The 25,585-nt window shown below is 58.7% G+C and overlaps 2 protein-coding genes and 1 pseudogene across 4 annotated transcripts in view; 2 read left to right on the forward strand and 1 right to left on the reverse strand.

Annotated features, from left to right (window-relative positions):
- CCDC85C (coiled-coil domain containing 85C) overlaps positions 1-19,951 on the forward strand; it is a 91,044-nt gene extending 71,093 nt beyond the window's left edge. Inside the window, 4 exon segments of the mRNA XM_021941552.2 lie at positions 13,065-13,172; positions 18,017-18,112; positions 18,932-19,030; positions 19,862-19,951. Coding sequence (XP_021797244.2) covers positions 13,065-13,172; positions 18,017-18,112; positions 18,932-19,030; positions 19,862-19,951 — 393 coding nt within the window.
- Positions 19,952-20,000: 49 nt separating this feature from the next.
- On the forward strand, positions 20,001-23,891 carry LOC110743834 (annotated as a pseudogene). Its single transcript, XR_002523522.2, has one exon. The product of XR_002523522.2 is annotated as an uncharacterized LOC110743834 (transcript).
- Positions 23,701-25,585, reverse strand: part of CCNK (cyclin K) — a 30,462-nt gene continuing 28,577 nt past the window's right edge. For both annotated transcript variants that reach the window (XM_021941550.2, XM_021941551.1), the window contains exon 11: positions 23,701-25,060. In XM_021941550.2, the coding sequence (XP_021797242.1) occupies positions 24,435-25,060 (626 nt within the window). In that variant the 3' untranslated portion in view covers positions 23,701-24,434. The remainder of the gene's footprint in view (positions 25,061-25,585) is intronic.

Consider the following 25,585-nt stretch of genomic DNA (forward strand, 5'->3'; position numbering starts at 1 on the left):
CCTTCCATTGCAGGCCTGGTGGGGCCATTGTGGTTGCTAAGGAGGGTGTGTGGGCGCTGCAGGCAGAAGTGACACCAGGAGAAGGTCGTGGCTCAGGGACCTTTGCTTTGGAGAAAGTCCCCATGCAGTGTGTAGGAGAGGGAGTCCTGCCTCTGGGTGGTGGCAGGGGGCTACTGCTCTGCAGAGTGAGGGCCAGGACCATGCTCTGGTGGCTGAAGCTCAGGCCCCCGGGTCAGTGACCTCACGCATCTGCCCTGATCTGGAGTTTCTTTGTCTCATTGTTCCTGTGGAGAAGTGGGTTGGAAGCTCCAGCTCTGAATTTGGGATGCTGTTTGCAGTGTTCTTTCTTTCTTTCTTTTTCTTTCTTTTTTTTTTTTTTGAGACAGAATTTCGCTCTTGTTGCTCAGGCTGGAGTACAATGGTGTGATCTCAGCTCACCGCAACCTCTGTCTCTCAGGTTCAAGTGATTCTCCTGCCTCAGCCTCCCGAGTAGCTGGGATTACAGGCATGCGCCACCATGCCCAGCTAATTTTGTATTTTTAGTAGAGACAGGGGTTTCACCATGTTGGTCAGGCTGGTCTCGAACTCCCGACCTCAGGTGATCCTCCCGCCTCGGCCTCCCAAAGTGCTGGGATTACAGGCGTGAACCACTACGCCCGGCCCTGCAGTGTTATTTCTATGAGAAGTGTGTTCCGCAGTCTAACCAGAGAGCAGCTCATGGTCCTGTTTCCACAAGGACAGGAGTGTGCCTGACCCCTTGGCCCCTGCAGGCCATGGTGTCCCACTGGAAAAATACACCCCAGTTCCTGACCGTGTACTTGCAGAAAACCTGAACCCAAGTGGGCTGTGGAGGAGCAGCCCTTCTTTCTGCCTTCCTTCCTGGGGTGCTCCTGGTCTCACAGGGGGCCCTCCACCATAAGTTGTGTCTGCCTGCCCTGCACCCACTTGTGCACAGGTGGAGGTGGATGGCAGCTTCAGCCTTGAGCCCCAAGGATGGAGTGGCTGGCTCTGCCCAGGGGTCTCTCCCTCCCCAGGCCTGCTGCCACCTGCTCCCTGGGGGTAGCAGCAGGGCTCTGTTCACATCCTCATCTGTGGGCCAGGCCTGCAGGGCACCAACATCAGATCCTGATAACTGGGGAGCTGCTGGCGCTTGCCTGGACGCAGGCTTGCTGGCTGCAGGCAGTTGGACTGGAATTTAGGGGCAGAAACCTGCTGTTGTCTGCTTGTTGTTACATACAACCAGGGTGCGGAACTCAGAGATCATCAGTGCGAAAAGGGAGCAAAATGTTTCGTTTCCTTAGCAGAAATTTGCTTTCTCCCCAAATGATGCCCGGTCAAGCCATGCTGCTGGAGTGGTGGCTGAAGGAGCTTGTATCTCTGTGTGGTGTGGCAGGAGGGCACCCAGGGCCCATCCCTAGCTGCTTTCTCAGCATGGACTCTGCAGCAGGCAAAGGTCTTGCCCCGGGGCTCCCAGCAAGTGGTGTCAGGGCCATACCCAGCACCCTGAAAGAGGGCAGATGTATGCTGCTGGGGCCTTGGCCCCTGGTGCTTGCATGGTTTCCTCACCCTGTCCCCATGCTGCAGTGGAGGCCCCTGAACCTCATAACTGAGGCTCCAGGAGCTGGTGGCATCCCCAGAGCCCATGGCATCAGCAGAACCAGGGGAGCCACGGCTGGGTGTGGTGGCTCACACCTGTAAAGCCAGCACTTTAGGAGGTTGAGGTGGGCAGATCGCTTGAGGTCAGAAATTTGAGACCAGCCTGGGCAACAGAGTGAAACCCCGTCTCTACTAAAAATACAAAAATTAGCCTTGCATGGTGTCACATGCCTGTAATCCCAGTTACTTGGGAGGCTGAGGCAGGAGAATCGCTTGAACCGGGGAGGCGGAGGTTGCAGTGAGCCGAGATTGCGCCATTGCACTCCAGCCTGGGAAACAGTGAGACTCCACCTCAAAAAAGAAAAAAGGAGGAACTAGAGGAGCTGGGATCATGGGCAGGGTTCCTGCTGGCCACGGAGGAGGGCACTGCTGTGCTGAGCCATGCAGGAGAGAGAGACAGAGAGGCAGGGTGAGGGAGGGGCAGCAGTGGGTCCCAAGCCTGCCTTTGGATTCCTGGGGCAGCTTCAGTGGCACCAGCTTTATGGGGATCCTTAGGCCACTTTCTCTCCCAGGTCTCTGCTCGACTGAGAAGTGGGCACTCATTCACTCAGTGTGTAACTGACCACCTACTATGTACGTGGCCCTGGGGATGCAGGGCTGGCCAGGCAAAGGCCTGCCCTCAGGGAGCTGGCAGGCCAGTCTCACCCTTGTTCCTGCTTGACCACCACCTTGTCCAGCCTGCAGGACCCACATGCACAGAGAGGCCCCTGGAGGATAGCGGAGGTGAAGAGAGCTTATGGCAGGGCCCTGCCCGCGAGGACAGTGGTGGCCCCGTTCTCAGGGAGGCACCAGGAAGATAGGGTTTACTTAGTCTCTGTTCTCCTGGCCTCCTGTCTGCAGCCCTCCCTGACTACCCATAGGAGGCCTGGTGCTTGCCCTGAGCTCTCTCGGTCCCTGGGCTGCCCACCTTTGCTGATAGGGTGTCATGACCTATCCTTGTGGATCCTGGTCCCCACCCCTGTGGGACTGTCATCTTTTCCAGGACAGGGCTGCAGGGCCTGAGTGGCCACATCTGTGTCTCCAGTGCTCAGCATGGTTGAACTGGGTAGATGTGCCTTGGGGATCCTGTGGCTGATCCCTGTCCAGTCTCCATGGCCAAGAGGGGAGGCTTTTCTTGCTCACAATAAGGAAGGCCCAGTTAACCAAGAGAGGGCTTCAGCAGGTAGTGAGGTTACCATCTTTGGAGGTCACCAAGAGATGGCTGGGTGACCATGTTTGGAAATCTTTTTTTTTTTTTTTTTTTTTTGAGACGGAGTCTCGCTCTGTCGCCCAGGCTGGAGTGCAGTGGTGCAATCTCGGCTCACCGCAAGCTCCACCTGCCGGGTTCACGCCATTCTCCTGGCTCAGCCTCCTGGTAGCTGGGACAACAGGTGCCCACCATCATGCCCAGCTAATTTTTTGTATTTTTAGTAGAGACGGGGTTTCACCATGTTGGCCAGGATGGTCTCGATCTCCTGACCTCGTGATTCGCCCGCCTCGACCTCCTAAAGTGCTGGGATTACAGGCGTGAGCCACCGCGCCTAGCCGGGAATCTTGAAGAAAGAGATCGCAGCCTTGAATGAGATGCTGTCCTAAGCCTCACGGACTCTGGCTCGTGAGATTCTGTGATTCTGGCATTTAAATCTTGTCAGGGAAATCAAGTTGTACAGAAACCCCCATCTCTTTGCAAAGCAGGGACTCTTCCTGTTGGTGAAAAGCAGGGCAGAGGCGTGCTCTTCTCTGGAATATCATAAGGTGACGTGGCTTTGGGGTTTGGATGGGAGGATAGGGAGCCTCCCCGGATTCCCACTCCCCACGGTCCCACCTCCCCCCCACCCATGGCCTCTATTTAACTCCAAAATAGCTTTAATTAAAAATGTGCCAGCATGTTCACAGACTCAATTACTGTATTGCTGTTCGTATTTTCTTTCTCATGTTGGCTTTAAAATTTCATCAACACAGCTGCTTCCTCCGCGATGATTCATCTCAAGACTCCGTGCGCGTTATTATTTTTCCTGTGGATTCTCTGTGCCCAGCCGGGCTGGGCTGGGGGCGGCTGTAATTGACGCTGGGGCCTCTCGTTAACTCCCCTGCTGGGCTGATAAATGAAGCCTCCGTTGTGCGCCAAAAAAAGCCAGCTTTACAAAAGAGCAAGGAGCTCTCCTAATATTCTCTCTCCCTAGACCAGAGGGCCGGCTTGGGGAGCGAGGCTGGGGTCTGGGCTGGTGACTGAAGGGCCCCTGGCGCCCCCTCCTCCCGCCCCCTCCCCACCCCGTGCCCACCTCTCCCCTGGCCTGCCATGTACCAAAAGACTGCTGAAAGAGACCCAGAATTCACACCAGGCACAGATGGGGAAACTGAGGTCTGGGTGACGGTGGATTTCCTGACATGGATGTTGTATTCGTCTGGTAGGCCTGCCATAACAGAGTTGCACAGACTGGGGGACTGAAACCACAGAAATGTATTTCCTCACAGTCCTGGAGGTGGGAGTCTGAGATCGAGGTATCAGCAGGGCTGGCTCTTTCCGAGGCCTCTCTCCAGCTTGTAGACAGGCTCTTCTCCCTGTAAACTCCAATAGCCCCCGCCCCAGCGCTCACCTGCTGTGTGGCTTCAGGTGAAATCCTCTCTCTCCCAGAGCCTCAGGGTCCTCACCTGGGAGACAGGGGTGATGGGAGTGCCCAGCACAGCGTGACGTGGCCCCTGAGAAGCACCCCGGGTGGTCCCAAGGGCCTGGGATCTTTCGCGGTCCGGCTGACCATGTGCCCTCTGCTGCCCCTTGGGCCTGGCCCGTCCCCGAGGGAACCGTTGCTCTTTGTCCTTTGAGTTCTGAGCCCATCCAGGCGGGGGGCGAGGGGATCAATCTGCTACTGTCTCAACCCATGGCCAGCGCTTCAGTTCTGTGTCCCAAGGAGGATGGGCTGTCCATAGCCCGGGTTCCTCCGGAGATGCTGGCCTCGCGGTGGTCCACGTGGGCTTATCTGTTGGTCAGCGTGTCCATGCCTTGGTAGCAGGCTCTGAGCCCTTCCCTGCTCTGTGTGTTTGGTGTCTTGGGTTGGCCGTCTTGCCCCTGTCACCTCTGTTATAGGCAGTATAGTCTCTGGGTCTCTGGAGGACATTAAACGCTTCCTTAGTCAAACCTCAGAGTCAGTCCAGCCTGTACATTGCCCAGAGAGGAAACCCCCTGTTTCCAGCCTTCCAGCCAATGAACAGATGGTCAGTCTCGCAACGTGGGCAGAATGGAGACGGGAAATTCCACCTCCATGCCCTAGAACCAGCAGTGTAAGGAGTGTCCACCGTGAGCCAGATGCTGGGGGAGAGTCACCAGGGCTGACAGGCCAAGTGCAGGATGCCAGTGCCAGAGGGCCTGGTTCAAGTCTCACTGGTGCCACCTGCCAGCAGAGTGGCACTGGACAGGTCACTTAACCTCTCTGCACCTCAGTTTCCTCCTCTGCAAAATGGGGACACTAATGGTGTCTGACACATACATTGCTCAGAGAATGAAAAGGCAAATTGTGGAAAGGACTGGGAGTCGAGTGGTCAGTGGTAAGGGTGGCGGGTTAACCACCGTGATCTTTCCTGTCCGTTGTGGGCCAGCCGTAGCCTCTGCCAGCCTCCGCCTGACGCCAGTTTATGTGCAGACAAACAGAGGCCCGGAAAGTTGAGGAGCTGCTCTGGCTTACTCAGCCAAGGTAGGATTTAGGTTTTTGCAAATCTGCACCCCTCAGCTGGACGCAGTGGCTCACGCCTGTAATCCCAGCGCTTTGGGAGGCCAAGGCAGGCAGATCACCTGAGATCAGGAGTTTGCGACCAGCCTGGCAAACATGGTGAAACCTCGTCTCTACTAAAAAAATACAAAAATTAGCTGGCGTAGTGGCCGGCGCCTGTAATCCAGCTATTTGGGAGGCTGAGGCAGGAGAATTACTTGAAACCTGGAGGCAGAGGTTGCAGTGAGCCGAGATTGCAGCACTGCACTCCGGCCTGGGTGACTGAGTGAGACTCCATCTCGAACAAACAAACAAAAAAACTACACACCTCAAAGCCTCCCACAGGCCTGTACCTCACTTACCTCACTGGAACAAGTAATGGGCCTGCAGAGGGACCTGGGAAGGGAGGGATGGTCCTCGTGGTGGACAAGACCTGGTCTGCGTGTTACCTCATCAGTCCCAGGCCGAATGGCCCTGAATGGTGCATACACCTGAGTTTGAAAAATGGGATTTCGGGTGTGAAATGACATGGGACCAGGGGAAGAGCAGTGCCAGCCACGGGTAAGTGACATCAGCCACACATGGCCGCACCCTTCATCTCTACCGCCTGATCTGAGTGCAGATTGGGAAGATGTCACTGGACCCCCAGCTGAAGTGGCAGCCCCTTTGTTCTTTTTTCCTTTTCTTCCTATCAACTTTTATTTTAAGTTCTGGGTACATGTGCGGGACGTGCAGGTTTCTTACATAAGTAAACGTGTGCCGTGGTGGTTTGCTGCACAGATCAACCCATGGCCTAGGTATTAAGCCCAGCATGCATTAGCTGTTCTTCCTGTGCTTTCCCTCCCCCTGCCCCCCTAACACGCCCCAGTGTGTGTTGTTTCCCCTACAAATGAGTTCTCTCAAAATGAAGGAAGAAAAAGAATATAAATCCAGTTGGTATGACTGTGTAGCTCTTGTGCGCGACCTTGCAGGTCATCTTCGCCTTGAGGCTAGAACAGGGGCCAGATAGGGTGTGCCTCCCCTACCTGGCCTCTCTGAGCTGCTGGGATCTTGGGGTGCCTCTAGGCTGGGGCACCCCATCCCAGAGCCTCTCAAACGGTTGCTTTTCCCTGGGAGGGTAGCAGGGCACTTGGGGTGGCTTCACCCTGGTGTGAGTTTTGGGGTGGGCTCTGGGGGGGTGGTGGGCGCTCCTAGGGACCCAGTGCCGGGCACATGGCAGGTACTCAGTGAGTCCTTGTGAATCTGGAGTTTCTGAAGACATGGAGCTCCTGGAGTTGCCTTGGCGAGCCCCAGCCCTGGCCTTCGGTGTGGGAAAACCACTCCGGCTCAGCTGAGGTCCTGGTGGCTTTGGGCTGATAGGTGTCCAGGGAAGGCACTGGGCAGAGTGATGGGCATGGTTGGCATTTACTGGGTGACACTGTTCTCCTTCCTTCTAGCTGCCCCGCCCCTATGGCCGCCCGAGAAGCTGGCTTCAGGTAGAGCTGCCCGGTGGGGGGCGTGTTTGCAGTGCTGTTTGTGGGGGTCGGGAGGCTGCTTTGAGTGCTGTGCGCTGCTGTGTGCTCTGTCCTCCCCCCCAACCCCATCCCCAGCACCCTCCCGTTCTTTCCTGGGAGCACTTCCTTCCCAGGCTGCGCTGGCCCTACCTTTGGAGTCTTCTTGGGATCTGCCCTCTCTTCGAGCTGGCGTTACTGGCAAAACTTCCAGCTTTGCAAAATAATAGCAAGAGAGTCATGCAGCGACTGCCTCCTGAGGGCTCCCCATGGTGCAAGCCCCTTGTCATGCACCTTGCCCAGGTGCCTGGGATCCTCCTGCCTCTGGAGGGCGGCAGGTCTGGTGCTGATCCCCGCTTCGAAGCGAGACACCTGCGGTGCATGGAGGGAGGAGAGGCTTGCAAGGCTACGTGAGTTAGTGGAGACGAGGCCAGGGCCCACATGCCCACCCAGCTGTGGCTCCTGGTGGGAAGCTGCCTAGGTCCTTGAGGGAAGTCTCCAGCGCTGCTGAGCTGGGTGGGTACTGGGCTGAGGGCTCTGTGTGGGTTGCACAGTTCTGAGGGCCAGCATGAGTCACCATGCCAGGCGCCCTGGGCTGCAGCCAGATCCCTGCTGGACAGGGCATGGGACTGGGGAACTGCTGGGTGAACTGAGTTCCCACCTGTGCCCAAAGACCCGTGGAGCCAGGCCCTTTAGGCACCGGCCACTCTCCTGCCGGCTCTCAGGCCTCCACATGGTCTCATCTCTGTCCCCTTCTCCCCGTCCTGAGACTGCTCGCCCCAGAATACCTGCCCTGCATTACCCTCCGGGGGTCTTCCACCCCATGCCCAAGCCGACACTAAAAAGTGTCTGTAGACACTGCGAGTTGTCCTCTAGGGGCAGAGCCACCCCCATTTGAGAACCAGTGACCAACTGTGTGCCAGCCCTGGGCTTGGCCTGGGAGGTGAACCACACCTGTCCAGCCACGCAGACAGACGGTGAACTCACAATGTCATTACACAGTGCCGAGTTCGCACCCCCTTCCAGAGCAGCCCACAGGCATGACTGACTGACCTGTGGACACAAACCCGCTTGCCCTCGTGGGAACAGCTCTGATGTGGTTCCCGTGGGGCAGGTTGAGGCCTGTCTTCGGCGGAGGCTACTGCGCTGTGCTGCATAGCCCTGTCCCCTGCCCTTTTCTGCATCCTCCCCGCTTTCTCTGTGCTCTCCCTCTGAGGGTCCCCCGAGATGGATGACAGCTGAATCTCGGTGGGCTTTAGTCTGGAGCAGGACAGTGGAGTCCAGGCTAGTCTGTGGCCCCAGCTGCCCCTGGAGCTGCTGGGGCCCCTGGTGGGGGAATGGTCTCCCCAAGTCTTGCATTGGAGTCTCTGCTTCCAGGTGGGTCCCCCAGCCCAGCCAGCTGAGGGTGCACCGTCTTCCAGCACTTCCTGGGGGGAGGTGTCAGCCTGACAAGCCGCTCAGGCCCTGGGTTTATTATTCAGCACCCAGACCATTGATGACGCATCACTGACCAACCCTGGGAGCTCCCACAGTGCTTCCTCTTCCTGGAGGGAGGTCACCAGGTCTTGGGGATGGGGTGGCCATTGGGCTCTGGCCTTGCCCCCGGGTCTCACCTCTCTCCTCCGTAGCCCCTGGGATGATGGCTCGTCTGTGGGAGTGGGACTGGCGGGAAATGTGAACTGGAGGGAGCTCTCTCCAGCTTCCTGTCCTCCAACCCGGACTCCGTCCCAGCCTGGGGACTGCAGTGACCACGGGGATCTGGAGACCATCTCAGCACAAGCTCAGGGCAGAGGCGTTGTTAGCGCCTGCAGGAGCTGCACGGGGCCTGGGCTCCTGTGGCGTTTTCCTGCCCAGGTTCCCATTACTCTGAGGGTGGACATAGGCCCCTCCCTGCAGACGGCACCTTCAAGCTCTTCAGCTGGGTAAAACTGGCCTCTTGTGACAGATCGCCTGGAGCCCCCACAGGCCAGAAGCAGGAGGGCACCTGACCCAGGAGAGGCTGGGCTGGGGAGGCCTGTGTTGGGGTCCTCTCCCTGAGCCCCACAGTGTCTCCTAAGTCAGACGCAATCATTGGCATGACCTAAATTTGGGAGGGGGAAGGGGGCGTGGCTGCGTTGCTGTCCACTGTGGTCCTGGACCCTGGCCGCACCTGGCTGTCCAGCCGAGCCGAGCTGTGCTGTGCCACACGGTGCCAAGGGCCCATGCTCACCTGTCGGGCATCCTGGAGGGTGCTGAGGAAGGAGGAGCCTCGCAGGCGCCCACCCGTCCCTGCACCGAGCACTAAGACACCGGTTCAGAGTCGCACCAGGTGGCCCTCTAAGGGGACTCCTTCCCAGGGCATTCCGTATGAATCAGCCTGGGGCCCTGAGGCTGGTGGTCCAAGTGGTCACTAGGGCAGGCTGGCCAGGTCGGGACAGAGGGCACCCCTCTTTGGCGCCTGCCTCTACCCCCGCCCCCAGCCCTCACTCCCCTTTAGCTGTTGCCTCCCTGATGGGGCACAGAACTGTGCCTGGCACACAGGAGGTGCTCTGTTTGTGCCTCTTAGACACATAAGCGATGCAGCAGAAGGCACATTTGAGGGCCCAAAAGCTCTTTGGGAGCAGGAAGCAGGGTGAGAGCAGCTCCCCTGAGCACAGCCCAGAAAGGGGCTTCCTACCCGCAGCCACCCCACCCGTCCTTCCCAAACAGGCAGCCTCAGGTGGGCAGGCTGGAGTGGGTGGGCTCCAGGTCTCATCCTCCTTCTGTTCAGCACCCCCTCTGACAATGCTCCCTAGGGGTGACCCTAGGGTGGCCCCACATAGGCCCCCTGCAGCTTTGCAGGCAGGAATTCCCGGGAAGTCAGGAAGGTGAAGGATGGAGTCCCCCCCCGAGCCGCTGCCAGGGAGGAGGCGGGGCTGCATTGCAGAGGCCCAGAGAGGGCCGGGGAACAACTGGAGTTCACCCAGCGAGTCCCCACTGGGTCCCAAGTCGGGCAAGGTTGCAGTCAAGGCCCTGGATATAGGCTGGGGGTGTCCTGAACTGCAGTCCTCAGTGGGAAAGGGGCCCTGCAATCTCCTGGGTCTCTTCCTCCCTAGTCCAGGACCCTCGTGCTGCCCTCTGGAAGCCCTAGAAGTGCGTGATGTGCATTGGGCCTGGCCAGAGTGGAAGGGGCCACCATGTTAAGGATTCGGGAAATCTTGGTTCAGCTCTGAGCTGGCAGCTCTGTGTGTAAGATCCCTTCTCCCTGGGTCCTGAGGGAGCCGCCCGAGGGAGACTGGGCAGGCGGGTGTTTCTGGGGAGCGCAGCGGACCCCCCCACCCCCCAGGAAGGGCCAGCACCTTCCTTAGCTGCGAGCTCTTCTCTCGCAGACCAAGCCCAGCAGGTGCTTTCAGCTCCTCTTTCCCCTCCTTGGTGAAATCCTAGGGAATCTCATTCTGCAAAGGGAGCGACCTGTCTCATAGCAGGATTTTTAATTTGGATTTAAGTGCAATAATGGTTACTCATTTGATGCGTCATTAGTCACATTGCCCCTTAATGAGAGATTGTGCGTTTTTCCTGCCTGGCTTTGTGGCTTGCTAATAAAGTTCTATGGACATGCAAATGTTTATAGAGGCTCACCGAAGGCAAGGGTGGGAATTGCGTGCAGCTAATTAAAAACCTCCCTCAAGCTCATGCACACACCTCCTCCTAGGGAAATTATCTGGGGGAGGGGAGAGGACGGCAGCACAAACTGAGTTTTCAGTAACAGCACGTGGGAGCCCATTTGGTCGAGGGCCAGAGAGGATGGGGAGGAAGGGACGCCCGAGTCAAAACAAGCTCGGCAGGGCAGGGCCGGCTGGAGGGGAGGGTAGCGGTTCCAATCCCAGGTGTACCCTTCCTGGCTGTGTGGCCCAGTAGTCAGACTGTGTGTGTGTGCGCACACGCATTGAGAGTGTGTGCTGGCTTAGAATGCATTCTCCATTGGAGAAGATTTTGTAACTCTCTTACTGTTGTAGAGTCCTGGCCAAGAAAATCAGGTGGTTAGGCCAGGCGCGGTGGCTCAAGCCTGTAATCCCAGCACTTTGGGAGGCCGAGACGGGCGGATCACAAGGTCAGGAGATCGAGACCATCCTGGCTAACCCGGTGAAACCCCGTCTCTACTAAAAAATACAAAAAACTAGCCGGGCGAGGTGGCGGGCGCCTGTAGTCCCAGCTACTCTGGAGGCTGAGGCAGGAGAATGGCGTGAACCCGGGAGGCGGAGCTTGCAGTGAGCTGAAATCCGGCCACTGCACTCCAGCCTGGGCGACAGAGCGAGACTCCGTCTCAAAAAAAAAAAAAAAAAAAAAAAAGAAAATCAGGTGGTTTGGAATTGTCCCCTTAAGTGGAGCTAGGGGTACATCTCTCAGGAGAGGTGACCCAGGGAGGCATGGGTGACTCCGATAGGGTGGGGGGAGGGGTGTCACTCATGGTTGGGGGAGGGTGGTGAGTGCTGGGCCTAGGGGTGGGGGCTGTAGCCTCTTCCTCTTTTTGGTACCTGGTGGGTGGGTGGGTGGGGGCTTTCCTTGATCTGACCCCCAGCTGGGGGCTGTGAGTGCCTCTGGTTAACCTGGGCAGGGTCAGCCAGGGTTAATGCCGTGGTCGGGACACGGCAGTCCCATTTGATGGTTCAGGGCTGTACCCAAGGTCCCCGTGCTGAGACCCATTTGCAATGCTCACCAGGGTTATCTAAAACCCACCACACTTTGGGGGCCCTGCAGGAAGGTTGGTTCCCACTTCTCTCTCTCCTTTATGCCCCTCCCCGACCTTCGGCCACACCCAGGTCCTCCCGAGGCCCAGGAAGCAGCCCCCAGCCTCCAGTGCCCGGCTGCCCTGGCTGACCAGCGTCTGGTGGGTGTGGGCTACTTAATGAGGGGAGCCACTGCCCGGATCCCTGCTTTCCGGTCATGGTTCCGCGGACCTCCGTGGGAGCTGGTAGTAAAGCCTCCACTCCCCTCCTCACCCGCCTCGAAGGACACGGCTGTTTGCTGGCCCTTGAGCCATGCTCTTGAGACCGCCCAGCCCCGGTGGCGGGCCTGGTCAGGGCTCTGAAGGGGTTGGGAGAACACAGAGCTGGGCCTCAGTGAGGCTGGGGCTTGTGAGAAGTGCGGAGCCAGGTCCAGCTTTTGAGGGAGGCAAGCAGGGTGTGTGGGGGATCTTTCACAGCCAGGCCGAGGGGCTGGTGCATGGAACTGGGACCCCAGACATGGCTGTGGCCTGTCCTGCCCTCTTTGCCTCCGCCCCAGCCCAGCCCCAGCCCAGCCCCAGCCCAGCCCCAGCCCGGGCCTCCTCTGTCTCTTCTCCTCTGCAGTTTGTTTGGGTTGACTCAACAGCCTGCTGATTTATGGCACATTCCGCAGTGTCTTATCTGCCCAGCCACTTTCTCTCAGTTCCTTTGAAGTAGAAAAGGGTGTTTGGGCCAGAAACACCCAAAACCCCTTAGTGATGCAGAAAGAAAGGCCCATGCCTTCTGCTGGGCTGGGCCATGGGAGGGTCCCTGTGGGACTGACCTTCACACACTGAGACATTTATGGGAGCCGTGGATTCATTCTGGCTCCTGGTCCCAGCCCCCAGCCCCAACTTCTGGGGGTTGGGGGTGTTTGCTTTGCTCTTAAGCAAAGGGCCTAAGGCCAAGCCTGCCTTCCTCCCTCCCTCCTGTGCACAGGGCATTAGTTACAACTGCTTCCACGAGTTCTCAGGGATTCAGAGGCAGCATCCAGGACCTGCTTTAGGAGCTCCCTGTCTGTCCGATGGCGGAGGCAGCCCGGGTAGAGCCTCCCTAGAGTCCTGAACCCGTGGGAGGTGGGAGGCCTTGCCTGTGGATGTGGCCCCGTGTGCTGCCAATGGCTGTCCCAGGCCCTGTGGGTGCTGTCTGTGCAGGGACCCAAGGGCAGGATGTTGGAGCGGAGGAGCCAGGGTGGGTTGCGGGGTGGGAGAGATGCTCCCTCCTCACTGACTCTTGCTGGCTCTCCTTCATTCATTCATTCTGTTTGTTCAGCCATCCAGCAAATGTTTACGAAGCCCACATTGGAGAGTGGATCACTGACATCTGAGTTGGGGAGAGTGAAGATCGATTGATCCCGGCTTGGGGGATGGATAAGGGGTGTGGAGGGGAGGGTGGAGGGGTCCTCTGAGGCCGTGCCTTTGAGCAGACCCTGCTGCTGTGAGGAGCCACGCCCAGGGCCCTTGGCCTCCTCAGCCTGGCCCTCCGTCTAACCCCTCTCTCTCTCTCCCCTGCAGCAGGCAGGCTCTGGAGAGTTCCGCGCGCTGCGGAAAGGCTTCTCGCCCTACCATTCAGAGTCGCAGCTTGCGTCCCTGCCGCCCTCCTACCAGGACTCCCTGCAGAACGTGAGTGTGTGCCCCAAAGAAGCCCACATGTTCTGGATGAGGGGCTGAGGCTCAGGTGGGCCAGTGACCTGCCCGGTGGGCACAAGGATCTGGGTGTCCGAGTTCAGCCCCAGCCCTAGGCCCTGTGTCCTGTCCAGTGTGGCAGTTAGAGGCGGAGTCCCCGGTGGGGTGACGCTGCTGGAGGTGCAGGGCAGTGTGCAGAGGCACATGTGCAGGGCTGCCCGTGCCCAGCCGCTGTCCCTCTGAGCAGCTCATTAGCCTGCACCACTTCTTGGCCACAGTGGGGAGAGGGTACCCAGCCAGTCCTGGAGCGTGGGGCTCAGGTGTGTGGATTCTGCACTGAAATGACCAACCGGATGCTTCCAGGAGTATCCTCTGCCCCTACCTGGCTGGCCTGGCCTGGAGGGAACGAGGTGGGTGACTTGGAGCCGGCTTCTGGGAAGTGGACCCTAGCTCAGGGATGTGCCCTGTAGATAGATGGGATGGCAGTGGGGAGCCACAGGAGTCCAGGCCCACTTGCCCTCCTAGCATTGGCAGCCTCGCCTTGTTGTGGGGCTTAACCCCTGGGGGAGCCCTGGCAGGTGCGTAGCTGATGCTTAGGAAGCACTGGCTGTTCTCCTCGCGGCAACTGCACAGCCATGTATGGAGGTGCTTCTTGGGCAGCGGATGCACTCATAGCAGCTGTGCCCCTTCCTGCTCTCCCCTCCACCCCTCGCCCGCAAGGCTGACCCCAGGACCCCCCGCAGAGCTTGCTGGGCCTCAGTGCTGGCTGCTGGCTCTGCGATTTCTCTTTTGCGGCCCTTCCACCTTCTCCAGGAATGCAGCTGTAGAGCCTGTGCAGGCAGCAAAGCCTGCCGATGGCCGATATTCCAAGCATTTATCCAGGAGTCCCTCGGCTGAACGAGGCTCTAACTGTTTCTTGGTGGAGGGTTCTGAAAAGCCAAGGGATGCCCCCTCGGGGCTGGCTCCTTAGCCTTCATGCCCCGTGCCTCTCATCCATTCAGATCATGGGAGGGAGTAATAGCAGCTAGCAGTTGCTCAGTGCTGTGTCCCGAAGTCCTTTGAGTGGGCTGCAGGTTGGGAAGTGCTGTGCAAGCACAGCTCTCACATTCACCAGGCCCGCCAGATGCTGTCTCCCTGCAGGCCTCTGGAGAGCACACCCCGGGCATGGGTTGAACCTCAAGGCCTGACAGTGTGGATAAAATGCTGTCAGAGTTCGGGAATGTTCAGGAAGGCTTCCTGGAGGAGGCAACCTTGGGAGGGGTTTCGTTCTCCTTGCCTCCTTTTTCCCTCTAGACCGCCCTGTGCACCAGGGGGTGTCCCCTACTTTGGAGAGGAGGAAGTGAGGCTCATAGGGGTGGGGAGGATGGCCAGGGCCCTGTGGTGAGTGCATACTGGTGCCTGTGTGTGCCTAGAGGTCAGGGGCCAGCGTGGGGGCTGTGCAGGGGTCATTCCTTCATGAGGCTGGGAGACCGGGTGATGAACTGAGGTGCAAGGGGCAGGATTGGGGCTGGTTGGTGGGCAGGCCCCCAGGAGTGGGTGTTGAGGGGTCAAGGTGTCTCGTGGGAGGGGCTACCATGAAGCCTGCAGAAGTGGCTGAAGTGGCTGCTGTGGAGGGGCCAGGGCTAGGCCTTGTGAAGTTTTCACAGGGCAGTGGGCCCTCGCTGGGTCCTGGAGAGCCCATGTCCGGCACTTGGACCCCCGGGGAGAGACAGGGGGTTATCTGGGGAGGGCTGTCTCCGGGCTTAGACACTGCCTGGGACACAGGCCCTTCCAGACCCAGGCAAGTCTCCTTTAAGGCTACCTGTGGGTCATGGGCACGGCGAGGGCATGCTGGAGAGTCCTTGGGTAAAGCAGGTAACTCTCTGGGGTGGGCACCCCCTCTCTGCCATCTGCTGCCTGTACCCTCCACCCGCTGGCTGTGAGGGCAGGTGCCCAGGGCTGCCCCCCAGTGGAGGGTGGGAGGCAGTTTATACCATCAGCCTCCTGGGGCAGAGTTACGCCATCATCACAATAGAACATTTTCATCACCCCAGAAAGGCACCCAGTACCCATCAGCCATCACTCCCATCCCCCTTCCTCCCAGCCACCGGCAACCACCGATTGGTTGGCGTTTTCTGTCTCCATGGATTTGCCTATTCTGGATATTTCGTATAAATGGAATCACATGACGTGTGGCCTTTTGTGTCTGGCTTCTTTCACTCTGAATCTTGTTCTCAGGGTCCAACCACAGGTACCCTGTGTTGGTCTCCATTGCTTTTCATGGCTGAATACGATTCTGTGGTGTGGGTAGAATACATAGTTCCTTCATTTGTTGCTGCACATTTGGATCGTTTCCACGTTTGGGCTCACATGAATGGTGTTGCTCTGAGCGTTTGGGGACAGGTATTTTGTGGATGTCTATTTTCAATTCTCTCTGGTGCACACTGGTATCCTCACTTCGGGCACCAGCTCAGGAGTCCCACAGACTTGAGATCAAGGCCCAGTCCCATTGTTTACAAGCTGTTTGGTCTTGGGCAAGCCATTCTGTTAGCCTCACTCTCCTTGTCTGTAAAGTGGGCATGTAGGCCAGGCTCAGTGGCTCACGCCTATAATCCCATCACTTTGGGAGACCAAGACAGGAGGATTGATTGAGTCCAGGAGTTCAAGACCAGCCTGGGCAACATGATGAAACCCTGTCTGTATCAAAAAAAAAAAAAAAAAAAAAAAAAGCTGGGCATGGTGGTGTGCACCTGTAGTCCCAACTACTCTGGAAGCTGGGATGGGAGGATTGCTTGAGCCTGGGAGGTCGAGGCTGCAGTGAGCTGAGATGGTGCCACTGTACTTCAGCCTGGGCAAAAGAGTGAGATCCTGCCTCAGAAAAAAAAAAAAAAAAAAAAAAAAAAGTGGGCGTGTCTGGACATGTAAAAAGATAGTGCCTGCCAGGAGCAGTGTGGCAAGGACTCAGTGGGCCCATCCGCCCTAAGTGGGCACCTAATCAGTGGGAGGTGTGTGTGGCCAGAGGGGGTTGAGTTCTAGTGCAGTTGGGGGCCCCTGCACCCCGGGAATGCCCTGGAGGCAACACTAGGATTTTGTCTAGTCCTGGTGTCACTTTCAGGATCCCAGGCCACGCCCTCACTGGCACCCACCACTGCCCAGTGAGGTGGGCAGGAGAGGGGCGGCTTGCACAGCCCACCCCCATGCTCCTGGCTTCCCTCCTGCCTGTGCTGCAGAAATCCTGGTCCCCTGGAGCTGGGGGCTGTAACAGGACAGGCAGCCCAGAGGCCTCGTGCAGATGGGGTCATGAGGCCAGAGGTGCCAGGGGCCAGCTGGCACATGGACTCTGTTCTGCAGCGGAAGGTGCAGGAAGGTGTAGGTGCCCAGGTTTTCCAGGGCTGTGCGTGTGCGACTGGCGCCCCCTGCTGTCCGGCATGGTGAGTGCCGCCTTCTGCGTCAGGTCGGGGCGCCCCCTTGCGCTGCCCCAGGGGGAAGCCCGGCATCCTGTTGGGTTCACTACACTACAGAGATCCGACAGCCTGGGCTGGAGTTAGAGGTCTGCACACACCCTGGGCAGAGGACCCTTTCTGTTGTCCAGACAAGGAAACAGGCTCAGCGTGGGTTGGGCCCCACCTCAATGACACTTTCCTAGACCCCAGGGCTCGGGGGGCCTCTGGAGGTAGCTGCTCCCAAGGCCCCCTGGCTTCAGGGGTGGGGCCTGGTCTCCGTGTGGAGGCAGGAGCCGGTCAACCTGCAAGGCCCTGGGAGCAGGTACAGGCCAGGGCGGGCGGGGAGGGCACCAGGGTTTGGCTGCCAGGCCTGCAGGGGCTTCCGGGCCCTCAGGGTCGCAGAGCCCAGCCCTGCAGTGTTAGGTGGCCCCATGATGCGGGCCTGGGTGGGTGGGATTCCAGCCCAGCTCCCTGAGCCTGCCAGGCCATTGGGAGGCGTCATCAGAACCCCATTTACAGAGAGGGCAGCAGACTCAGCTTTCAGGGTTGGCCCAAGGATTGCCAGAGTGGGGAGCCCCGAAGATGTCCTCAAAACCCCAGGGCTTCCAGGGCCCACAGGGCACCACTGTGTGTTTTCTGTCTGGCTTTGGGCACTTGTAAGTTCCTCCCAAGCTCTCCCAGCATCTTGTGAACTCCTGGTTCCTGTTGGGCCCCCGTGGTCCCCACTGCAGCCTGAGAAGCAGCCCTGCGCCTGGCTTCCCAGCCACATGGACCCTTAGAGGCAGGAAGCTGGGGGTGGGACCACCTGCCCCTGGGTAGACACGCAGCTTCTGACAGAGGCTGGGTCCCCTCCCCAAGGCCTGATGTGGGAGCTGGGCACCTGGCGGCCAATTCATCCCACAGGGCTGGGAGGTAGCAGCTAGGAGGCAGGCCCCAGGAGTGCCCAGGGCGAAGCCAGTGTCGTCCAGCCGGGCTGCAGGGTGGGCAGGGGAAGGGAGTTTGGTGTCAGGTGCCAGGGTTGAGTCCAGACCTTCCTGGTCTTGCTGCAATCTGGGTCTCTTGCCTTGCCTGGGCTGAACTTATTTTCCCTGCAAAACAGACGCTAGGTCTTATCTGTGCGGGGTGGTAGGGGAGCCTGAGAGGTATGGGTGGGCCCTGGACCGCCCCTCTCGCCTCTGTGCTATCAAGGACCATTTCATCTGCAGAAGACCTGACGGGTGAGACCGGCCAGATGGGGCTGCGGGCTCCTTGGGTCTCCGTCCTCACACCTGCCTCCTCTGCCTCACCCCGGTCCCCTTTTCCTCCTGCCTGGGCCCTGGCCCCTCAGAATCGGGGACTTCTCTGAGCCACCGGTCATTCCTGTGGCCACCATGTGGGAGCCAGCCCGGGTGAGCTGAGATGTATGATTGCCTCCCCTAGGGCCTGGCCTGCCCTGCACCTGAGCTGCCCTCGCCCCCCTCTGCTGGCTACAGCCCTGCAGGACAGAAGCCTGAGGCTGTCGTGCACGCCATGAAGGTAAGGGCCACTACCCGCTCCCTCAGGAGCCCCTGGATGCTGGGTGCGCCGCGAGACTGTGGGACCTTTGCACCCGGGGGCATCCAAGTGGCAGGGGTGGGGGGTTTCACCTGTGTGTGGGTGGCTGGGTGACCATGGCTGCCTGGAGCACCATGAAGGCAGAACTCAGAGGTGGCAGTCATAAGTGTGTCGCCTGTCTGCCATCCTTGAGCCACTGCAGCTAGCAAGACTGAGGCCTGGGGTCGGGGAGGGCAGGCACCCTACTAAGGCCAGAATGATAGGGGCAGGAGTGGGGCTAGAAATAACCTCAGGTCTGCCAGGCCCAGCCTCTGCAGGTGCCAACGGGTGAGTCCGATGGGCTCTGGTTTCTCCAGGCTGTGCACACCTGAGCCCAGTCCTCACTCCCATGCCCCGCTTCCTCCTACGTACATGCCCCATGACATCCCACGTGTGCATGGACACGCCCATGTCTACTCACACCCCCTCCACGTGGCGAGTGCCCACTCATCTCCAGCGGGCCCTGGGTTGTAGTGAGTCCACCTGAGGGTCTTCCCTGCCCAGCCTGTCTCCTTCCTCCCAGATGGCCCAGCCATCAGCTGCTTCCCTTGTAGGGGCTTCCTTTGTAGGGCATCCACAGTGTCAGCAGGGTGAGAAGATGACCTACCCCTCAGTTTTTTCCACGCTTGTCACCAGGGGCCCAGCAGCTCAGGGTCCTCAGCTTTGGTGTGCAGCAGGGGAGGCTGAGGCCCAGGGGCCAAGTGACTTGCCCAAGGTCTGCCAGTGGCCTCTGCCCCTGACTCCAAGACCCATTCCCTTCAGGTCCTGGAGGTACATGAGAATCTGGACCGGCAGCTCCAGGACAGCTGCGAGGAGGACCTGAGTGAGAAGGAGAAGGCCATCGTTCGCGAGATGTGCAACGTGAGGCTTCCAGGGGTGGGGGGCAGAGGCTTGGCACTGGGAGTGCGACCACGGCCACCCAGCATGGCCATACCCTTCCCCATGTGGGACTCCATTTCTCGAATGCTCAGCGAGGGCTGAGTGGCCTTGGATGGCTGAGGGGAGGCCTCGGAGGCACTGAGAGCCCCGGCTGGTCGTCACCTCACTGCCCCCTGCCCTTCCCAGAGGGCCCGTGGTGTCTGCAGATCTGCCCTCCCCATGAGGGGCTCTGGACAGAGCCTGAGCCCCCCACCCCCTAGGGTTGGTTTGTTCACCCCAGGTGTTCCCTGGGTGCTGGCCCCTGGGCCTCCCAGCTTGCTGGTGCCCCCCGTGGCTGCTGGCTGGGCAGGTGGTGCTCAGAGCAGGAGGTCCAGGTGGAAGCCCTCAGTCCACCAGGCTGGGGCCGCCCAGAAGAGCCCCGTGCCCGACCCAGCTGAGCACCATCAGTGGTCTCCTTGGGTGCTTGCAGGAGCCATCAGGGAAGGAGTTTCATAGGGTCTGAACCCAGGGCTTAAAGGGGGGCGAGGGGCTCCGAACTGTGCAGCCCCTCCCCCACATCACCTAGTGGGGCTCATGGACCCCACTGGACAGCTGCAAGGCTGAGCCACACCCCAGCAATGAACTGCTCAGGCCCGATAGCGGGCATGCAAAGACCTGATGTGGGTGTCTCTGGGCCTGCAGTGGCCTCGGCGTCCCTCCTGGCCCCATGGCTCTGAGGTCATGGGTGATTCTGCTGTGATGAGGCGGCGGACGCACACAGCCGGCAGGTGGACGCGGGTGAGGCCACCACTCACAGCTCTGTCCTCTCCACAGGTGGTCTGGAGAAAGCTGGGAGATGCAGCCAGCTCCAAGCCCTCCATACGGCAGCACCTGTCTGGGAACCAGTTCAAGGGGCCTTTGTAGGGCCACTCTTCTGTGGACGTGGACTGGCCCTGCTGGGAGTCCCCAGGGGGAGTTTCAGGCCCCAGACACGGGCAGGACCTCCAGTCCAGCCCTTGTCTTCTTTCTCTGTGGTGAACTGTACATAGGACGCTGCCCGCCCTGGCCCAGCTGCCATGGCTCCGATGCACTGGCCCAAGCCGCCATCTCCCGCCTCACACACCAGCAACCTGGGAAGGAGACGCCGCGGCCGTTCCTGCAGCAGAGCAGCCCGGATGCCTCGTTCCCTCTCTGGGCCCCGAGCCCTGAGCCCCATGAGCAGGAGGCTGCTTCTGAGATCCAGCCTGGGGACTGTCCAGGCTCCTGTGTCCCGCCTGGGATGGAGGGGCCACTCATCAAACCCCCTACTCCCCGGCTGCCACCCACACTGGACGGACAGCACCGCTACCTGGGTCTTGACACAGGTGGTACCACTTCTCGCCCACGTGCCGTGGCCTGGCCCACCAAGCACCGGGTCCCCGGCACGTGGACAAGGCCGCTCACCATGTCTGTGGCTGGCTGGAGGCTGCCCTGGGCCCTTCCTGTGACCCCGTATCTGGAGCTCAGGGTGCCCTCACCCCTGGGGATCTGCACCCAGCCACCCAATGCCTGCTGCTCCTTGCTTTTGGAGGTCATCCCCCTCTCCCCCAGTCTCTGCAATGTCCCCCTGCCACCCTGTCCAGGCTATGCCCTTTTTGGGGCATGTCCCTATTTGTGGTTTACATGACAGGCCAGTAACATAGGAAGGGCCTGGGGAGAGTTTCTGGGCTGAGCCATATGTGATTTTCCTGATGGGCAGCACTGGGCCACAGCTGGGGCTCTGGTTGGCTGTGACCTCCCCCAGGGCCTGGCTGCATCTGGGGTCCCTGTGGACAGAGCTCTCCGGGCTGCAGATGAGAGTTCTGTTCTTTTTGGGAAGGAGGGGGTCTGGTCAGGTTCTGCCTTTAGTTTGTGGTGTGACCTTTAGCAGTTCACTCAGCCTCTCTGGGATCTTGGTGGAAACAGGGCTCTGAGGTTCCTTTCAGCCATGCTTATGGCTTCAGGTCATCCGGCACACACAGGGCAGGGGTCCTCACTGGGGGGGTGTGAGCCGACAGCTGACCTGCTGGAGAGGCCAGAGGGCGGCCGGACGGAGCTGAGTCCCACTGCCTTGCCGTCGCTGCGGGTGGACAGTTGCCTCCCCACTCTGAGCCCGTGTTCTCTGTTGTAAAATCGGCAGCAGAAGGCCCTCCTCACAGGATTCTGGGATCAAGTGAGATCTTCTGTGTAAATGACCATGTACAAACTGTAAAGTGCAATAGAAAATGTGGTGTGTGAGGAAAATAAGGCCGAGGGGGTGATGTGTGGCACATGACGGGAGATCCCAGAGCCGCAGTGCGGGGACAGGCGCTTCCCCACATCCGCTCGTGCCGCTGTAAGCAGCCCTGGCTCTTGAGTCCAGGACCTCACAAGGTCCTCATTAGACTCCTGTGGTCTTCCAGCAGGTGCTCAGAACCCTACCCGAAGAACCCAGGGAGGCTGTGGTCCTACCCAGCAGGTCTCACACAGGCCCACGGCTGGGGATGCAGGCAGGAGGAGGGAGGTGGCTGCCCTGCCCCTCTCCCGAGCTGGCGGCTCTATCCTGAGCAGTTCTTGCGGCCTGTTTGCTCTCAGGGGAAAGGCTCACGCCCCCCATCTTAGCCCCAGGGCTGTAAGTGGGTGCTGGTGATGGGATGGTGTGGCGCTCCTGCTGTGGGTGCTGGTGATGGGATGGTGTGGCGCTCCTGCTGTGGGTGTCGCCAGGAGGCTCTTTGGATTCTTTGGGAAGGGGTGTCACCCGGTCAGGTGGTACGCTCCCTGGTCACTAGCAGTGTACACGGGAAGTGGGGTGAACACCTGCTGTTCATGGTACCGAGTGATTCTTGCCCGAGTGGGCAGCTGGGCAGACGCCCTTCTGGGTCTTGGAGTCCAAAGAACTGCAGAATAGCCCAAGGGGTGTGGGTCAGTTTTGAGTGGGAGCCAAGTCTGGGAGCCCGTGTGCATCATGTTTGGGTCAGGTTGGCTTGGCCACCACTGAAATAAGCAATAAGTCCGGGCTCCTGGTACCTGCGGATCTCCTGCAGACAGGCCCAGAGAACAGCCTTGAAGCCACCTTTCCCCTCACAGGGACTGACCCTGTCTTTAATGCTGCAGTGGCATCCAGGATCAGTGGAATGTTGCTTTGAGAACCCTCCTGCCTGTTACAGAGGCAGCACAAAGCTGGTGCCCCCGGGCCAACACGGCACTGGGATGGCTTTCTAGGACAGAACTCTGTTGGTGACAGTCACATCTCAAATAGCTGATTTTAAAAGCCAGCAGCAGCGACGCCACGTACCTGAATACAGGTGGCAGTTGTAGAGCCGTGGGCTGTAGAGGGTCAGATGGGCCTTCCCACAGGGGAACCCTGGGGGCGCTGCAGCTCAGGGTGACTCCCGGCTCTGTCACTAGCAGGGAGGGCAACCCCTTCCTTCTGGAGCCTTAGCTCTGAAAGCCCCCAGCGGGGGTGCCCTTTCAGATGCCCCCTTTCCATTTTGAAGGCTCTGATGCTTGATCTTGAAGCCAGACGCGGCACTGGCACTCGGCTTCCGTTTCCACTGTGACAGACGGAGGTCTCCTTTCTAGCCCCAGCCCAGCGGCCAAGCCCATCCTGGCCTTAGAACATGCGGAGCACATTTTGTAGGGTGGCACCTTTCTATCCAAGTTACTAGCTACACGTCAGTGTTTAAAGAGAAAAAAGTGACCTTTCATTTTTTTTTCTTGAAACTTGAGGAAACAAGATACATACTACTGATTTTTTTTTTTTTCTTAAAGAAAACTAAATGCATGACTGCAGAGCGGTAGAGGTGTATATTTTTCATACCGTGGGGGGAAAGCATTCGTGCTGCTTTTTGGAGATGGACTGGAACGTCTGGTTTCTGTCCCCGGGCCCGGCAGCTACGTCTTATTTTCTGTAGAAGGTGCCACAGTGAGACCTGGAGCCACCCCTTCCTGCCCTGGCGCCGTTTAGAGCTGGGAGCCTGTGGACTCCCGGCCTGTTTCTACCTTCTATTCAACCACTCTGACGTGGGGAGACAAGAATAGAACTTTTTGATAGTGTGGTAAAAACATTGATTTGAACTATTTTAGTAAAAGGAGTAAAAACAAGATTGTGATAGTGTCTACTTTGAGCTAGATAAATAAAGGCCTCTTTGTGAGCCTCCTGGCTGGGTGCTCAGTGCTTGTTTCCGTCACGGGTGGCAGGGTCAGCAGGCAGAGACAGGGCCAAGGCCCCTCAAGCACCTCAGATGGGGGCTCAGTCGGGGCCCCTTCCACAGACAAAGCCCTGGCCCCTCAAGGTGGATGGTGAGGCCGCTGCTCCTCCAGCTGCCTCCGTCTCATCGCAGGCCAGAAGTGGAAAGGGTTTCAAACCCAAGCCTGTGTTCCTGTGTGTGTTCTATGCAGCAAGGCTTAAAAGTTTCAAGCTGGTTTGGAACTCAACCAGGTCCTCCAAAGGCAACCAAGGCAGGCAGAGGATGGGTGCAGGCTGGCTTGGCAGGCAAATGTGCCGATCCACCCAGAGTGCCCTGGGAGGCAGTGGGGTTGGCTCTGGCTCCTGTGAACTGCAGCCAGGCCTCTCCCGGTACCCAGGGTCCGGAAGGAGGGCTTCTACAAATTTTATGACCCAGGGACTGCGAAGGCCTGGAGCCCTACCTTCCACCCATTAACAAAGAAAGGGATAGTTTCAGAACTGCTTTTATTTGGATAACTGACTGAAGGAGTCTCATTTGTAACCAAGATGGAATTCACAGTATGTTGTTACATTCACACTTAAAAAATATATCTCTATGTACAGGAATTTGCAAATAGATGTAAACATACATTACTTTCCAAGTACATTTCTCCCCTTCTCCTTGGAGGAAAAAAAAAAGCCATCCAACGAGGCAACCCCTTCAAAATAATTTTAATACAAAGGATGCAAACATCTATAAATCAAAAATGTGGTTCTTCTGACCCTTCTGGGTGTCATGGGAGAGAACGTCATTGAATGAAAATGACAACAGCTTGACTTCAGATGGAATTTGACTATTTAAAATTGAGTTTCCAGGAAAAGTAGGCACTGATTTCTAGAAGGAAATTAACTCCTTACCGAAGCTATTTATTGAGCCAATATGGCTGGTTAACATCTTCACTAGTATAAAGTAACCCAGTGCAGGACTCTCAGACATTAGCTGAACCAAGTGTACACAGTCAGACTGCAAGGGCGCTGATGAGGCTACTCTGAAAGCTGGCTGTCCCCGTCCTCTAGATGTGAGGACCACCCTGATTTTATCCCAGGGGCCTGCTCCATTCTTCCCATACTGCAACTGTCGCGCATTATACAAGGTACCCTGCTGCTTACCCACTTCAACTACTCTGCAAGTCGATTAGAAAAACTTGTTAAAAAAAACAAAGGGGGAAAAAAAGGCTCACGTTATCTCATCCAGGCTGCCCGCCCCAGCCCCCCAACTGGAGGCATGCCAGGTGGGGGAATGGGCGGGGGCACAGGGGGCTGTCCTCCAGGGGGGACGGCAGGAGGTGGGTAGCTGGCTGGAGGCAGGCCCAAGCCTGGAGGAGGATGAGGGGGGACTGCGTGGGTAGGGGGCAGGCGTGGGGGTGGGGGTGGGAAGTTGGGGTTGTAGGTGGGTGGGGGTGGGGGGTAGCCAGGAGTAGGGGGCGGGATGGCAGGTGGGGGGAAGGAGGCTGGGGGAGGAGGCACAGGTGGCGGGGGCGGATTGGGTGGGTAGACATGGGGGTGGTAGGGCAGGTGTGCAGGTGGGCCGTATGCGGGGGGCAGGGCACCGTAGGAGGGTCCCTCGGTCTTCATCATGGACTGCAGGCTCTGGTAGCCCTCTCCAGACATGTAGGAGCTGGTGGTGGACATCCCAGTCATGTAGCTGGAGGGGGGCGGGGGCGGGGGCCGGTGTGGCAGCGGCGGTGGCTGGTGCACAGGGGCCGGGTGAGCCGGAGGAGGAATCTGGACTTTGGGGAGGTCAGTGGCATCCACAGGGCCCGGCGGCTCAGCCTCACCTAAGGCAGCAGCGAGGGGAGGCTTCCGGTCTGCAGGAGAGAGATGTGTTGGTGCCCGGCCTCTGCAAGCAATAGCTGCTTTTTCAGTGCCTCCTGGCCCTTCAGGGCCATCTTTAGAGAGGAGCAGGGAGCAGCTGCCCCCTCCTCTGTGGCCCAACACATGGGCCCGTGCCCCATGTCCTGATGCCACCAGATGTCTCCCCACCATTTGTCAAAAAGGCCCTCCACCCTGTCTGCGACGAGCTGGGGTTTTCCCTCCCTCAGCCCTAACCACACCACCTGCAGGCAGTCTCGGCAGCACACGAAGCCCCCTTGTGCCCTGGCCCTAGCCCCCTCTTCCTAGTGTAAAACGTGTGGGGGCTCCTCTGTTTTTCTGCCTTCAGAAACTGACCCCAAGAGTCAGGGCCACACTGAACTCCTGTCTGCAGCAGTGGCATTTTGCAGAAAGCCTCAGAGTTGGTCAAATGAATGTGATGGCATTTAAAATAATTCTGTACAAGTCTCGGACATTCCCAATGTACCCATCGAAGCAGCAATTCAGGTTCTATTCTACTC

Source organism: Papio anubis, chromosome 7 (genome assembly GCF_008728515.1).
Source record: "Papio anubis isolate 15944 chromosome 7, Panubis1.0, whole genome shotgun sequence".
Taxonomy (NCBI): Eukaryota; Metazoa; Chordata; class Mammalia; order Primates; family Cercopithecidae; genus Papio; species Papio anubis.